This window comes from Etheostoma cragini, chromosome 2, assembly GCF_013103735.1.
Source record: "Etheostoma cragini isolate CJK2018 chromosome 2, CSU_Ecrag_1.0, whole genome shotgun sequence".
Taxonomy (NCBI): Eukaryota; Metazoa; Chordata; class Actinopteri; order Perciformes; family Percidae; genus Etheostoma; species Etheostoma cragini.
Genome location: NC_048408.1, coordinates 24,492,969 through 24,508,627, shown reverse-complemented (window position 1 = coordinate 24,508,627; position 15,659 = coordinate 24,492,969). Strand labels below are relative to the sequence as shown.

Here is a 15,659-nt window from a genome sequence, read left to right as displayed (position 1 = left end):
GTGGAAACTGCAGCACTTTTTTAAGGGTAAAAATTTAGGCGAGAAAATCATATATTTTCAAGTGTCTCTGAAGAGGTTGTTTATTGTCAAGTTGAGAATATATTTTCCTCTTTCAGCAAGACAAATTACCAACTTGAGGTTTAATAATTGTACATTTGAATTAAGACATTTCAGACCGTCAGGACTGGAAGACATCAAAACCCACAGCATAAATACCTCTCAAGAGTTAACAATTAGCGCTTGGCAATATGGAGAAAATCTCATATCACAATATTCTTGACCACGTACCTCGATATTGATATTGTGATGGTATGGTAGGGTTGACAATTAGTGCTTTAACAAAATCTGAATTCTGGATATAATGATAATCAATATACACAATATCGATATACTATTGATATTTCCCCCCGCTCTATCATCAACTACTATCATCAGGAAAGACCTGCATTTGTTTGGTTGCTCGCACTGAACCTGAACACACACACACACACACACACACACACACACACACACGCATACGCACACGCAAACACACACTTTATGTACTGTGTCACCTAACTGGATTACTGGCTAAAATGTATTGTGGCAATTACCAATGTACTGCAACTCCAAGTAAAGTAGTTAGAAAACCTGACCTATTGTGTATCTGTCAAAGGTTTAGGCAAGAACACTGATTGTCAGAGTTACATTAAATGTCCTTCCTTATTCATTTACCGGTCTGATGTGCAGCCATGCCAGCTGTTTGTCAGAGGTGGGAAGAAAGGTGTCATGTGAAATATTAACTTCTGAATGTGCCTCAGTCTCAGTTTCTCTCCCTGATCCATCCGAGGAGGGGAGAGGTCGTCCTGGACACTTGGTAGTTAAGTGAGAAGGGGAAATGGTTTATATCAAATTATTGGAAGTGGCATGTCTCCCTCTCTATGCATAAAATTGGTATATGGTCTAAATAAAACGCCTCCTATATTTAGTATAAGGTCTTTGCTGTGTTAAACACCACCTTCTTTTTTATTCCCAGAATTTCACTAACATTGTATTTCATAAAAATGTGTTCATTTATATAATGGGAGCAGTCAGGTGTTCAGCAGAAACTAACTGTGTCTGCAGTAAATAGCTGAGGAAAACTATACATTTAATGGGTTTTCTTGATAATAAAATGCACGGACTGTGCATTTTTTGGAGCAGGATGTTTATCATTTTTTTCTAAACTTAATCAAGATAAAGGGCAAAGAGAATTGGAGCCCACGTAGCAACATTAACAACATATTCTGGCTCCAGTACAGGCCACAGCGTCATCTGTGTCGTAATCATTATGCCAAACCTCTCCGCTGACTGAACCTGCCAAACTGTGACAGCCAGTTGCTCATTGTCAAATCATATTGTGTTTTAAATGCTCTGCTACCTACTGCTGCAACTGTTACATCAGTGCTTACTCTGCAATCTCTGCAGCCACCCCAACTCTAACTCAACATTTATTATCTTCTTTTTATGCTTTTACTATTAGTGGCTTCTGTTATATTTTATAATGGTTCTGGTTGAGGATCTCCCAGAACAGATCTGTAGCGCCAGACATAACTATGCTGTTTTTTCCCTCATTTAACAATCTTTTGGTCCTGGCAAACACATATAAGTGTATGTGGAGGTATTTTGTTCTTGAACATGAATCTACAGGCACTGGTAAGCTTTCCATCCCTGTCAGGCATTAATTTAGAGTTGATTAATAAAATATGAATAATAAAATATTTATTTAGTTACTCCAGGAAAGAAAGTGTGCATTGTTATCCCCATATTTAAATAATTATAGTGGTACTCTTCTCACAATGATGGCTTTTTACCTCACCTCTGAGTGTTGCTATTTTGTCTTACAATGTTCTTGGATAACACATGTTAGACGTTTCCGAGCAGCTCTGTGAGGCTGGACTTGCACTTAAACCAATTCCTGACTACTTGAGAATGTTTCAAAAGAATGAGGTTTGTGGAGAAAAAAGCTGTCTGGGTTTCTCTTTTTACTCTGTTGTCAATGCAAATTTGATACAGTAAGATGTAAGGCCAATAAATTACTTGATTGACATGTGCACATTTGTAGCATTAATGTAGAAGACTTTATTTCAGACATCAGTCAGATATTTAGGTATTCGTTTTCAGTTTTTACTCGCCAGTTGTAGTGGTAGTAGCGCTCTTATTTGTTGTGTATTTGTGAGGGAGAGGGCAATGAAGTGGTGATGGTCTAACTTTCAATACAGGCAATGTCATTAGTCCACTGCCATTAAGCCACAATGAAGCCCCATTAAATTAACAGGAGAGCCATTTCCCATGTCTGTTCAAAAATAAAAAGCATAGTCAAAATTGCTCTGAACCAACAACAAGAATGTTTAAAAATAAATAAAAATAAAAAATAACTGCTAACGTAACCTGAATCCACAAAGCTTTCTCACAAAGCACTTTGGAGGTGGTCATTCAAGGAATGCAAAAGTTGTTGTCTGGCCATTTAAAGTGTACAGCAAGGCCACTGACAATTTCATTCAATAGCGCATAGGGGAGCAGTTAGTGTTCCTAATGGGAAGTTAGTTATCTCGGAGAGTGAGAGCAATCTAATAAAATCACTGAAGGTCTGTGTCTCATCACCTACTTTCACTGATGAGTAGATTCAAACAGGTATATATTTTAAAATAAGATTTTTCCTCAATCTAAAGTACATTACTCTGAAAAACCTTTCATAACACACTCACATGTCCCTGCTTTGTCTGAGTAGTAACTAATGATCAATACACTGTATGAAAATATTTTAAAATAACAGCACTGACAGGACAGCTGTAGCAGCTACAGAATGATATGCAACTTACAGGCATTTCAAAAGGAGCCAGGCAACAGCCTTAAACAAAAAGACTGAAATACAGCTTAGACAACACACCCAGAGACCCTCACATCACGGCTGTACAGTTAATATAAAAGAACATCTCCTGTGCGGCTAAAATTATTTAATAACCTTTTAAATTAGACAAGAGAAAATTATTTGATTCAACGAAAAAGACACGTTATCTTCTCTTGATAATGTCCTAAGCCTATTGTACTGATGTCTAATGAAAAGGGTCAGTTATCTAAATGGCGTATTATTCATAACAATTGGTGTGCAAGGATTAAAAAAGAACATTTGTCCTTCTATGGCATGCTAATTAATATACCACTGAGGGATAAGAACTGTAAATTAAATTTTTATCTCAAGGGGTATTTTGTTACACTTTGTACTAGTGTGTCTGCAGAAGTAAGGCAGAGAGAGAGAGACAGATAGTCAACGAAGGAGACACCTACATTTGGTTGTTGGGAATTATCTTGTGTCCGTCTTTGTACCATGTGACTAGGGGTCGGGGATATGAGGCGAGGGGAGGCGGGCTGATGATGGCTGCTCGGCTCTGAGTCACCGTCTTCCTCTGCTCCTCAGCGGAGAAGTTCCCTATAACTGGAGGAAGAAAAGAGGTATGAAGACGAGAAATAAAAATATCAATACTGCACTAAGTGCAACTTGCACAAAGATAGGTTTTACTTACATCTTTATAAAAACTATTTAAATTGTTGTATATTTTACTTCTAACATTTGAACATTCTTTCCTTTGTATTTTTTTTTTAATTTTAATTTTTTTAATATTAGTTCTTTAATTCTATCCCATTTATTATTTATTATTCCTTGTATATTCTGTCTATGTGTGATGTGTGTTTGATATTTTCCTGCTTTGGGATCAATAAAAGTATTTCTTAATTTTTTCTAATCTAATCTAATCTTATCAATGTATCAAAATAATTTTTTTCAGAAAAAATAGTATTACAAGCAATTAAAATGACTGAAAAAGCAGTATTAAGGCCTGGTCACACAGGAAGGTGGAAGAGCAAAAATCATCTGTGTGATTCCATGAAATATGTGGTTGTTTGGTTTAGAAAGTTTGGTTCACGTACTGGAGTAAGTAACACTATGATAGCTGTTGAGCTTACCAACAACACGCTCTCTGCAATCCCTTGGCAGCACATCCACTGATTATAACAACTCAATAGATTAACTGATTTCACCACTTAAAACCTTTTTTTCATGTTATTTTTCTTCGGATTTTCCACCAGTCTCATTAGTCTATAAAAAAAAGGCCTCCTTTAGTAGCGCTATTGAAATGATGTGAAAAGACGTAGGTACTCACAGGCCACCTGCATCTCTGTACTCCTGTGTATGACTGCTCCCATCCTGTTCCTCACCATACACTGGTACAGGCCAGCATCAGTCTTCTTCACAGACTGGATGGACAACCTGAACATGGACAGACACATTGAGAACATGGCAAAGAGGCTGTGTCTTTATGTCTTAGGTGTAAATAAATTAAAAATAGGGCTGCACGTGATAGCCTTTCTTTTTTATCGTCATTGCGATATCAACTGGCGCAACACACGTATCACAAAAGGCCACGACATCGCGAAAGACACACAGATTTCTTTTTAGTGCTGCCTTTTATATTCAATTTGTTCAATAAATAAATGTTGGAAATGATTTCCCTTCATTTGTTTCAAATTTAACAAGCAATTTGTTTATTAGCATAAATGCAGAACTGAGTGCACCTAATTATCTGTTCATCACAAGTAATATCGTTAACACAATAATCAACAACTTCATCACATATCACATATTTTCTTCTTATTGCGAGGCCCTTACTAAAAAGGAGAAAGGCAGTGTTGGGAGTGATGTTTGGAGGCCGACAAGATGGAAGGGAAAGAGGTGTGTTTGTCCATATGTAATGTAGTGTTGTAACTCTTGTGTAATTCTCTTTTATGACCTTGATCGGAACATGGATTTGGCCTAATGTTGTCAAAGTTCCCAATAACAGAAGGGAAGGCGGAGTGGTGCATATGTACAGTATGTGTGTGTGTGTGTGTGTGTGTGTGTGTGTGTGTGTGTGTGTGTGTGTGAATGTGTGTGTGTGTGTGTGTGTGTGTGTGTGTGTGTGTGTGTGTGTGTGTGTGTGTGTGTGTGTGTGTGTGTGCGTGTGCGTGCGTGTGCGCGCACTGTACTGTGTATGAGAATGTTTCTGACTCTGTGGATGTTGTTTTTTTTACTGAGAGTGGTTGTTAATGGTGTTTTAATGGACTGCTTCACTAATGGGAAGCTTGGCATAGGATCTAGGTTGGTGCCATGCTGCAAAAACACACAAATGTGTATACACACATGCAAAGACACACACATACACGCACGTATAATACACACAAAGCAGACAGACACAGTAAAACTGGACATAGCTTTGGGGCTCATTATGAATACCAGGACGGCCAAGTATTTAACTCCCAGGCTGTCAGCGTATGCTGCCAAAACACACAAACCCACACACACGTACACACTAATACATTCATGTGCACATCAAAGACTCACATACACAAGTCTATTTGAATCAGGAATAACACATTACACAGCGGCTCTCATCCCGAAACAGATTTTGAAATTGGACACTGCATCTCTCTCTCTGCCCGTGTTCCATTACGTGTCATTAACAAGGCGTGTGCGGTGAGGCTGTCAGTGAATATATATATTTTTGTTTCTCACTAAACACAAACCTCAAAGTTGACAGGTCCCAATCAATGAAATCATTGCTCAGTCAACATATCTGACACAGTGCCAGCCCTGCATGTAATGTCAAATTCCCTGTGTGATTCAAGATAGGAACAATTTCAATTAGTTTTATAGTAAGACTGCTTCAGCATTGACCAAACCCTCCCTGTAGCCTTAATCTGAGCCCTGAAATGGCTACATGTATTTCTACAATGTGTGATGAGTGAATTCATTGAATGAGAGTGTGAATACAGAGGAGCACAACATTTCACATTACATCCAGTAGTGCTAAATATGTAATATTGGTTATGTGAAAGAAATGCATAAAAGTTGTTGTGCTAATTGAGCTCTGTTTAGTTCCGGTGTTGAGAGTGCTTAGGGACCGTCTACAAAGTACAACACCAAAAAGAGATAACATTTTTTTTTTATTAATTTCATAATAAAATAAGGTAGTGTCTCCAAAATTATCTTAACTATGACTTGTCTCCTGCTAGTTGTACTATAGAAATTACTTTTAAAACATAAGCATATGCCTTTTTATTTTTTCTTTTTAATTTTGTGTTGTAGTTTATCCCACAGCACTCGTCTTGTCCTCTGAACACCGGAACTAAACAAAGCTGAATTAACACAAATTTTATGCATTTCTTTGACATCTACAGCAATCAGATTCACTGTTTACACTTCCACTCGGAAGGAATCACTTCACATGGGTAGGCACTTGTAATGACATTTCAACTATGTAAAGAGGCTAAAAGCACATTTAAAACTTGCCCTGGTTAAGCCTGTTAGCAGGAGGATAACACGGTGTAGGCAGCACCGATTGTTTTCTTTCTTCTCACTATGACAGGAATTCTCCTTTATAAGTATCCCATGAGTCATTATCTATTTCACAAGAAATCATTTTCACCAATGGGTTTTGTTTGAATTAGAAAGCATGTGGAGCAGTTGGCCACGTATTTACCAGCAAATTTAGGTAGCATTTAATGAACACAAAGGCCGGTTAGAAAAAGCGTATTTTGTCAGCCAAAACTATTACACTTTTGAAAAAGATGCATTAGCCTTGTTAACAGTATAACTAAAAACAAGGAAAACACTCTCTTTTTTGTCTAACTTGCCTACTGATTATTTTATTGAAACTCACTATGTGGTGTAGAGCAGTGTGATAAAAGGCCTACTGCCGCTGAAGAAGGAAAATTAACTGGAGTTTCCACTAATATAAATCCTTTTCAATTACAGAATTCTTCACCGTCCAAATACATTAAACATAAGCAGAAGAAGTAATTGAAAGCAACATAAATAGAGAGAATATTCTAAAGAAATGAAATGGTGTTGAAAAGAGACAAAGTGTGTGATTCAGTACTGGCCATTATTTGCAATTATATTGGTGGTTAAATTCTTCAAAACGTCTCTCTAACATTCACAAACACTAGCTATTTTACCATGCAAGGCACCAGCCCAAACATCAGGACAAGCTGTGGGTCAAGAACACCTTTGGACAGGAGGAGCCGGGGATTGAACCACCAATCCTTCCTTCAGTGGATGACCCGCTCTACCTGCCCACAATTAACTAAGAAGGGGAAAAAACGATAAATAATGCAGAGGTTTTTAAATCAGGCCTACAATTCTAAATGGTCATACTCTCTCTCTCTGTCTCTCTATTACTCAGACAGACGCACACTCACTGCACCCTGCCAATTCACAATAGCCCTGGCCTAACCAAACTAAACTAGCCAGATCGCTGAGAGCAGTCCAGAGATACACAACGCCTCTTGGCTCGAACGGCTACTGCCTACAAAATGCTGGCTCAACCTCTCCCTCCTTCAGTGTGTGTGTGTTCCCAAGATCCCCTCTATTTCTGAATGAGTTGAAAAACTATTTTGTTTCACAGCTGCAGTTTAGCTGAGAGGGATTGCTGAGCTCTTACCACCCGACAAGCAGGGACAGACAGACGAAGGGAAGAAGAAGAAGGAAAAAAAGAGAAAAAAACAGAGAACGAAGCTCACACGTATCGATTGGTTCTCATCTTCTTTGCCCAGACAATATACATATTTATGGTGTTAATGCAATTATTAATCTCACTTTGGTTCCACAGTCAATATCAATATTTTGACCTTCTGTAAACACATTCAATCCCGTATAGGCCCAAAGCTCTTATGCTGTTTTTCCATGCTACAGGCACAACTGCAAAAACAGAGCTGGGCAATATGGAGAAAATCAAATATCACAATATTTTTGGACCAAATACATCAATGTCGATATTGTGGCGATATTGAAGGGTTCACTATTGGTGCTTTCACAAATATTTACACAATGAGTTTTTAGAAATAATCACCAATAATGTGGATACCATGGAAAATTATAAAACAGTATTAAGTCCGGTAAGTCCAGAAAATGACATCACTTCACTGTAATGCAGCCTTTAAAACCAGGAAAAGACAAGACGTGTGTCATATTACGATATCCAAAATGTAAGACGATATCTACCAATCGCCCTACAGACAAACATAGTAGAATGTAAGAAGGAAGGATGGAAACAGTGATAAAAGAAAGGCTGTCAGATTGACAAAGTGGAAGACCTCCACTTAAGAGACAACAGAGAGAGATCCATGACAAAGAAAAAAGTCAGAAACACAACCAGTCAGTCGGCGATAACTGACCTGTACTGCGGTGTCCAGTCGGTGATGTTGCTGTTGTTGAGAGTCCAGCGGTACTGCAGAGGCCAGCTGCCTCCAGCCAGGCAGGTCAGCACCAGCCTGTTTCCCTCCAACACCACCTGCTGCCCTAGTCCAGCCCCTCGCAGGTAGGGAGCAACCTCTGACTCTGACAGACAGAGACAGAGAAGGCGAAATGCGTTATTTTTGTTACATGAAAAAGTCTGTGTTAGCCATGCTTGTAAATATCATCTGTATTCACCCACCACAAACAATTTAAATATATGTTCTGCCCTTCACTCAAAGACTAGGTCAACAAAATACAGTGCCATACCAAAGTACCTTGAGTTAAAATTTCATATTGAAATCTGCACATTATGTAATAATATTGGCTCCCACTGTTTTCGTTCATATGTAATTCCTTCCTACTCCTGCAGCCAAGACCTTTTCACCTTTTTACAGTGAGAGCACCTGAAACAGGATGTGTGTGAGTGACAGAGTGGACCAAAATCTGCCGAGACTCACCTAACCAGATATACCAGGGCTTTCTCTGGAGAACCCCCCACTCTATTACTGAGGTCTATCATTGCATTCCTCTCAAACTCTTCCTACAGTCATACAGACAAGACCTACTTAAATATAAAATTTCCACTGCAAAAATCTCCTGGTAAGTGCCAGAAAATCGTCTTTTTGAACTGAGAACACGATGTAACTATTGTAATATGCTCCCACTGTTAATTATTATTATATCAATTATTATTGATGTGAAATTAATCAGATTCTGGTGCTTAAAAGACCAGTAATTAGAAATGACAGTCAATGGTATGCTATGTTTGATGACAATATCACAGATTATGGCATTCGTTTTAAAATATACCTGACAATAAAGGTGTATCCTTTGGAAAAACAACGTATGGCATACAGTAGGATGAACGTCAAAACATTCATGCCTGTTGTTTTGTACGTAACCACACACACCGGCAGCATGCATCACCACTGATGTGCATCAACGGTCCAGAAAAGCAGCAAATCTATCACATTTACTCCCTGGAACGACACATCGTAATTTGACTACTTCTTCTGTCTGCACAGAGCGCCTGCTGTGCTCTGCCAGCAGTTGAATTGTATTAAATACCTCTGTATATTGCACTTTACTCTTTGTATAAAGACAAAAAGTCTGAACAGTCACTTTCAACCAAAAATGTATATCACGTTTGGACATCTTATTTTTCAGATGAAACGTGATCAACCAGATACAGTACCATTCACGCTGATCGGTTATTTACCTATTACAGGACATTGTGTATTACCACTTACAGTAAATATATTGTACTGCTAGAGGGTCAAGTATCCAAGCATAGAGATGGTACAGTGAAGTGCAGTGTGTGCACTGATGGTAATGTACAGTACAGTGACTTGCATTACGGCGTCTTATGAGAACGCTGTTGAATAGCTGGACTTGCCTTGCAAGGGACATTAGCTGAATGGCTGCAGCTTTGCAGCTGTTGTCAAAACAGTGCCATTCAGTCTTTAACTCTTGGCTCAGGTGTTCAGCCCGGGCTCACCAACACACAGCATAGAGGCATCAAGGCAAAAGAGGCTGTCCACAGCCACTAGCTGCAGGACCTGTCAGTATGTGTTGAGCCCTGGATCCCCCCAAAAAATATGGGTATACGGTGGGGGTGGGGGATGTAGTCAAAAAGATGTATTCAACCCATCAACCATTTACACACACATGCACGCACAAGCTAGGTTAGAGGGGGCAGGCTTATCTGCTTGCTACAGTACGTATGGACAGGTCCATAACTCTAAGGCAGAGTTTTACATCCTCTCTTTCTCTCTCTCCTTCTCCTGTCAACTCAATCTTCTCTCCTCCCTGCCATTTCAACATGCTCAGTTCTGTCTTTCCTCCAGCCCTCTCCCTTCATCCCCGTTTCCTTCCTTATTTCCTGTGGATGTCTCAGGGCCCCCTTTTTCTTCAGCTTTTCTCCACTTTCAACTATTTCACCCTCTCCCCCTCTCTCTCTCTCTCTCTCTCTCTTTTAGATTGATAGCTGCCTGCTCAGTGCACAAGAGGGAAGTGTTCCATCTAAGATAGATTTATACGGGAGGGAAGAAGTGTGTGTGTGTGTGTGTGTGTGTGTGTGTGTGTGTGTGTGTATGTGTGAGAGTGAGAGAAACAGTGTGTGAGTGTGCATGTGAGCACAAGGATTTATTTGGAGTATTCTGTTACTACAGATGATGGCTGGCAATGCAGACTCCAATGTCAAACTGCTGACCAGCACTATAACTTGTGTGTGTGTGTGTGTGTGTGTGTGTGTGAGTGAGTGTCTGTGACAGAGAGAGCAGCAGAGATTCAGCCTTTACAGCTTACTAAATATGACCCTCAATTAGAAAGGCTGGTGCACAAATGTACTCTACAATGATGTGGATCTGTTGCACCTGCCTCCATCTATTCCACTTAACTACCACTTTCTTCATACTTCATACCGTGTACAGCTGCACACTGCATTCGACCCCCACTCCACTCTACTTTAAAGAGAGTCCATTAGGAAGTACAGATAGAGACCAGCCCATCGGAGAGAAGCAAGGTCAGCTAACAGGCTGTTTCATTCACTGATGTTGTCTGGCTCTCTCTCTTTCCCCGCTGTCTGTCTCTCTGTCATTCATTGTCAACACGGCCCACTCTCTCCCTCGGTCTCCCCTTTTCCTAACCTGTCTATCTTTCTCAAAAGCTGTACCATCCAACCTCATGTCTGTCTATCAAGACCACCTCCCCTCTCTTTGTTCTTCCCCACAGTCTCTTGTTGCCCCTCGGTCCATCTCTGTCAAAGTGTGTGGCGGCTCAAGGTCTCCGCTTTTTGTCTCTTCGAGAGAAATGTTGCCTAACAGAGAGATTGGCCTCCAAATGTGACAGCAGAGTCAAGAGGCAGACGTGCATGCAAACACACACTCTTTCCTGCCACAACAACGTGCGTGTCCCTGCTCCCGGGCCAGTCTCAGGAAGCTGCTTAGGCAGATTCTAGGGAGGAATTCAATTTGCCGGGGAGATGAGCGCTGTGATAGAGGGAAGAGGGAGGAGATGAGGATGAAAGGACAGGAGAAGAAGAGGAGCAGGGTCACTGCTCCAGGGCTGATAACCCACTACGTTCTTACTCTCTCTCCTCTCCTCTTTGTCTCTCTGCACTTTACAGTGAGTGTAAGTGCGGTGGAAACTAGGCCCTAAATGACTTGTCCTTTACAAATGGGCCAGTAACGATTATTATTTTTACATTGTGCCGCATTGAACATCCCACAATTAATCCTTAATGTTAATGCAACAGCTGCAGTGGCGTGAGATTTTCTCGGGCTTGACATGAGTTCAAGGTGCTGCCTAACCAGTAACAGCACGGGTTAGACTTAGTTTGTGTTGGAAGGTTGAAATTTTACTTGTACACGATTGTACGAACACTGACATAAGAGAGTGAGAGTGCAGGGATAAAACTAAAGTTGAGCCCGGGGGGGTGTCTGGGTAGCTTGGGTAGCTCACCTGGTAGAGCAGGCGCCCACCATTTACTCCATATATATACAGTGCACTACTGGATGCCCTTTGCTGCATGTCATTCCCCCTCTCTCTCTCCTTTCATGTCTTCAGCTATCCTACATAAATAAAGGCCTAAAATGCCAGAAAAATAAAGCTGAGCCAGGGACCTCATTCCAACAGTGCCTGCTCAATTATCGGATATGTGTGTGTATGTGCCGTGTACTGTACGGGCTTGTATGTGTGTGTCAGGTCAGAATTAGGGTCAATCACTCCAGAGAAATTACTTTATCTTCATAGAGCTGAACCCCTACTGTGAGACAGGCCTGGCAGAAGTGGCTATAGTCTATGAATACTGATTCACTGATAGTATGTTTCTCTCTCTCTCTCTCTCTTGTTCTCTCTCTCTCTCTCTCTCACACACACACACACACACACACACACACACACACACTCTCTCTCTCTCTCTCTCTTCACCCTGCCTTTTTGATGCATGACGATGAAGGGGGGAGAAAATAACTAAATCAGACTCTTTTATTACAAGTAAAGTCTCTATGAGGGTAAAAGTTGCATAGCTGGGCAGTTTTTTTTTCATGGTAACTATTTGATTATGGGGTGAAAATGAGTCCTACTCCTTTTTAATCTAATAAGTCTGCCAGCGCTTGTTTCAACAGGCATTTCAAAAAACTTAATTGGGCTGACAGTGTGTGAGGCGAGAGGAAGAATTATGAGCTGGGTTTTTGGCGTGTTGCTACCAGTCAGAAAAAGAGGGTGGAAAAAGAGGCTAATTAATTGAACAATGTAAAGTGGAGAGGCTGGGAAATTAGACTTCATTTCCCCATTCGAAGAGCTCAAACAAGTCGGGAAAAAGCACATCACGAATGTATGAGTTTTGCACCTAAAATGTTTAACAAGCAGATGCAGTGATGAATACTTACTGTCCAATGCTGAGAGAAATTAAGATTACTGCAACCTAAAATGAGTGGGCATCCCAGCTATTTTCACCTAAATACACAGATCACTTTAGTTTTGACATTCAGAAAGAAGCACATAATGCACCGCTGAGTAAGAACAGTGATCAACACAATGGAAGACAACTGGAGACTGATCTATCAAAACAGAAATAAACATCAATAACAGTTTGCCTTGCTAATTCGTTTTGAAACTTGCAGGGAAAAGAAAAAGTAAACTAAGGAATTGCACTATGGAATTGCTAAATGTGGATGAAATGTAAGAGTATGACCAACAAGAACTCTGCAGAGGGAGCTGTAGGTGAGTGAACTTCACAAGAGTGAGGGGAATTTCAGGTGAGCTTTGGCTCTGACCTGAGAGCTGATGAACTGGATTATAATATAATTTTCTCTCATGACACCCTGCACTGTTTTTTCCCCTTATAAATCATTTTACTTTTAAATAGATTTTGACAATTCCCATTCCAGTCGTAAAAATCAAACATGTAAAAATAATGTGAATGACGGCAGCAAGTGGATCGAAAGACGAATGATTAGAATCATTTAACACCACTTATTGTATGATTTCACCTTGTGGAAGTCAAAGCCAGCTGGTCCAGACCGGAATAGAATCAGTTGATCTTGGTCTGATCAGTTATAATACCTGAATCATGGCTATAATCGCCTTAACAATCCCTATGTGTTATCTGCGTTAAGGAAAAACAACTGACAGCAGCAGGCTCCCTCTGTTTCTCTGTCTCTCACACATCCATTACAGAGTTATAACTGAAGGCATCTACTGACCAGACAAGATGACAGTTAGGCGCAAAAGACCTGCTGTCTTTGATGATGATAATATCAAAGCGGCTGCACACTAGGCTGTAGCTCACCCACTGATCCCAACAGGCCTCAGCTGCACTGTAAAATGGAGAGTCGACGGGGAACTGAACGTCTGGACAAGAATCCAGAACAACAAACACCACAGCAGAAAAGCTTCCAAGAAAGAACAAAATGTTTCCTCTGCTTCATCCACTATCAGATGTAGCAGAATGGTAGGTGTGGCAAACAGGATGAGAGTGTAGAGCTTTGATCAGGGGTTTAACTTGTGGCTTTTTAAGCTTTATTTGAATACTGAATGTCAGACTCAAAAGCCACAAAAGTCACAAAGTCACAAAGCATCTCTCACTGAAGACCGGATAACAGGCCCCTTACATCTCTTCCTGCTCAGACAGCCAATCGCAGCGCCCTGACTGACAGCTGTCTGTGAGGAGGTGACTGACGACTGACTGATCATGATGTGCCAGACCAGGAGAGATGTTGCCTCCACCGTCACACGTGCACACACAATAGGGCTGCACGATATGAGTAAAATATGCAATATGCAATACCATTGATGAATATCACAATAACGATATTACTTGTGATTAATAAACAGATATTTAGGTGTACACAGTTGCTGCTTTCAGTATGTTTGCTAAAATGCAATAATTGCTTGTTGAATTTAAAACAAATAAAACAGATTAAACATTGAATTTAATATTGACTTTTGAAAACTTAAAGTATTCTGTCAGCCAACACAAAAAAACAGTGTCTTGCCTTTTTGGGACATATTATTTAGTTAATATTGCGGTGACACATAAAAAAACAAACATATTGTGCAGTCCTAACACACATACAGTGCACGCACATGCAAATACAAGTCAACTGGTTTGATTTTGCTTGTGAGTGTGGTTGTTTCTTTGTGTCAAAGAGAGTGATAGGATAACGTGCTGAGAGTTATTGTAATTTTTCAAAAGGTTGACACACATTTGGAAAACAGGTTGAGCTAAAACTAAAGCTTTTGTCGTGCTCGATTGACGTACGGTAACAGGTGAAAGGGGAAAAAAGTGTCCAATTAATAACTTATTATATTGACTTTGGCCATTTTCCAATTTTGTGTGTGTTTGGTCCCTCTGAAATTCTCTTTGGAGTAAGCATAATCAAGATGTTAACCACATCTGTAAATGAGCAGTCGTTTTAAAATGTCAATGTATTGCTTTCTCAGGCCATTTAAGAATGTCAGTGTAACTGCGTGTGCATGTATATGTGTAAATGTGTGTGTGAGTGTGATTGAGTGTGTGTGTGTGTGTGTGTGTGTGTGTGTGTGAGAGAGAGAGAGTACCAGAAATCTAGTTAAAATGTCAATATTTAATATGTACCAAAATTTAACTGCAATTGATGTGCAATAACCGGCTTTAGTACAAAACAGAACATTATGTCATTGCAAGTATAAGTGTGGGTGTGTGTGTGTGTGTGTGTGTGTTGTGTGTACTTCTTAAACCTTGCATGTTTTAGTGAGTTGCAGCAGAGCTATGTTGTGGATGCATAAGCAGGTCCATGGAAAGAGGGGGGTAAATGGGGCAGAAGGGCTGCTGCAGAGGAGTGGGAGATGGAGGGGTGATATGGGGGTGGGGATAATCAGGTGGAAGAGACTGTGATCAGTGACATTTAAGAGTTGGGCCACACTGCAGGGTACATCTGCTTAGACACACACGCGCACTCGCACTCGCACGTGCACACACACACACACACACACACACACACACACACACACACACACACACACACACACACACACAATCAACTGTCAGCTCCTATCTCCTGATGAGCAGGCAGACAGGAGGAGAGAGGAGGTGAATGGGCGAGTAGGGAGGAAGTGAAATGAATACCAGCCACTGAGATGGCAGCCTCCTCTCTCTCTGAAAAAAGCTAGATACACAAGTAACAGTAAAAAAAAAAAGTATTTTTGCAGGTAGGAAACAAACTTGTGTTTACAGACACACACACAATGATTGGTTTACTGAAAAGATGTAAAATAGGACAACAGAGGAGGACAGTGTGGAGTGGTGTGCGCTCCACTTGCTCCACTTGGTGGGTGGGGCATTACCAGTTTGTTCCTGAATCTGTCGTACAAGATCACAACACCA

At 40.4% G+C, this 15,659-nt stretch overlaps 1 protein-coding gene across 2 annotated transcripts in view; it reads right to left on the bottom strand.

Annotated features, from left to right (window-relative positions):
* The window catches only part of sdk1a (sidekick cell adhesion molecule 1a), a 223,655-nt gene that overhangs the window by 136,017 nt on the left and 71,979 nt on the right, over positions 1-15,659 (bottom strand). For both annotated transcript variants that reach the window (XM_034885383.1, XM_034885391.1), the window contains exons 2-4: positions 8,230-8,392; positions 4,179-4,285; positions 3,307-3,454 (exon numbers count right to left, since the gene is read on the bottom strand). In XM_034885383.1, coding sequence (XP_034741274.1) covers positions 3,307-3,454; positions 4,179-4,285; positions 8,230-8,392 — 418 coding nt within the window. The remainder of the gene's footprint in view (positions 1-3,306; positions 3,455-4,178; positions 4,286-8,229; positions 8,393-15,659) is intronic.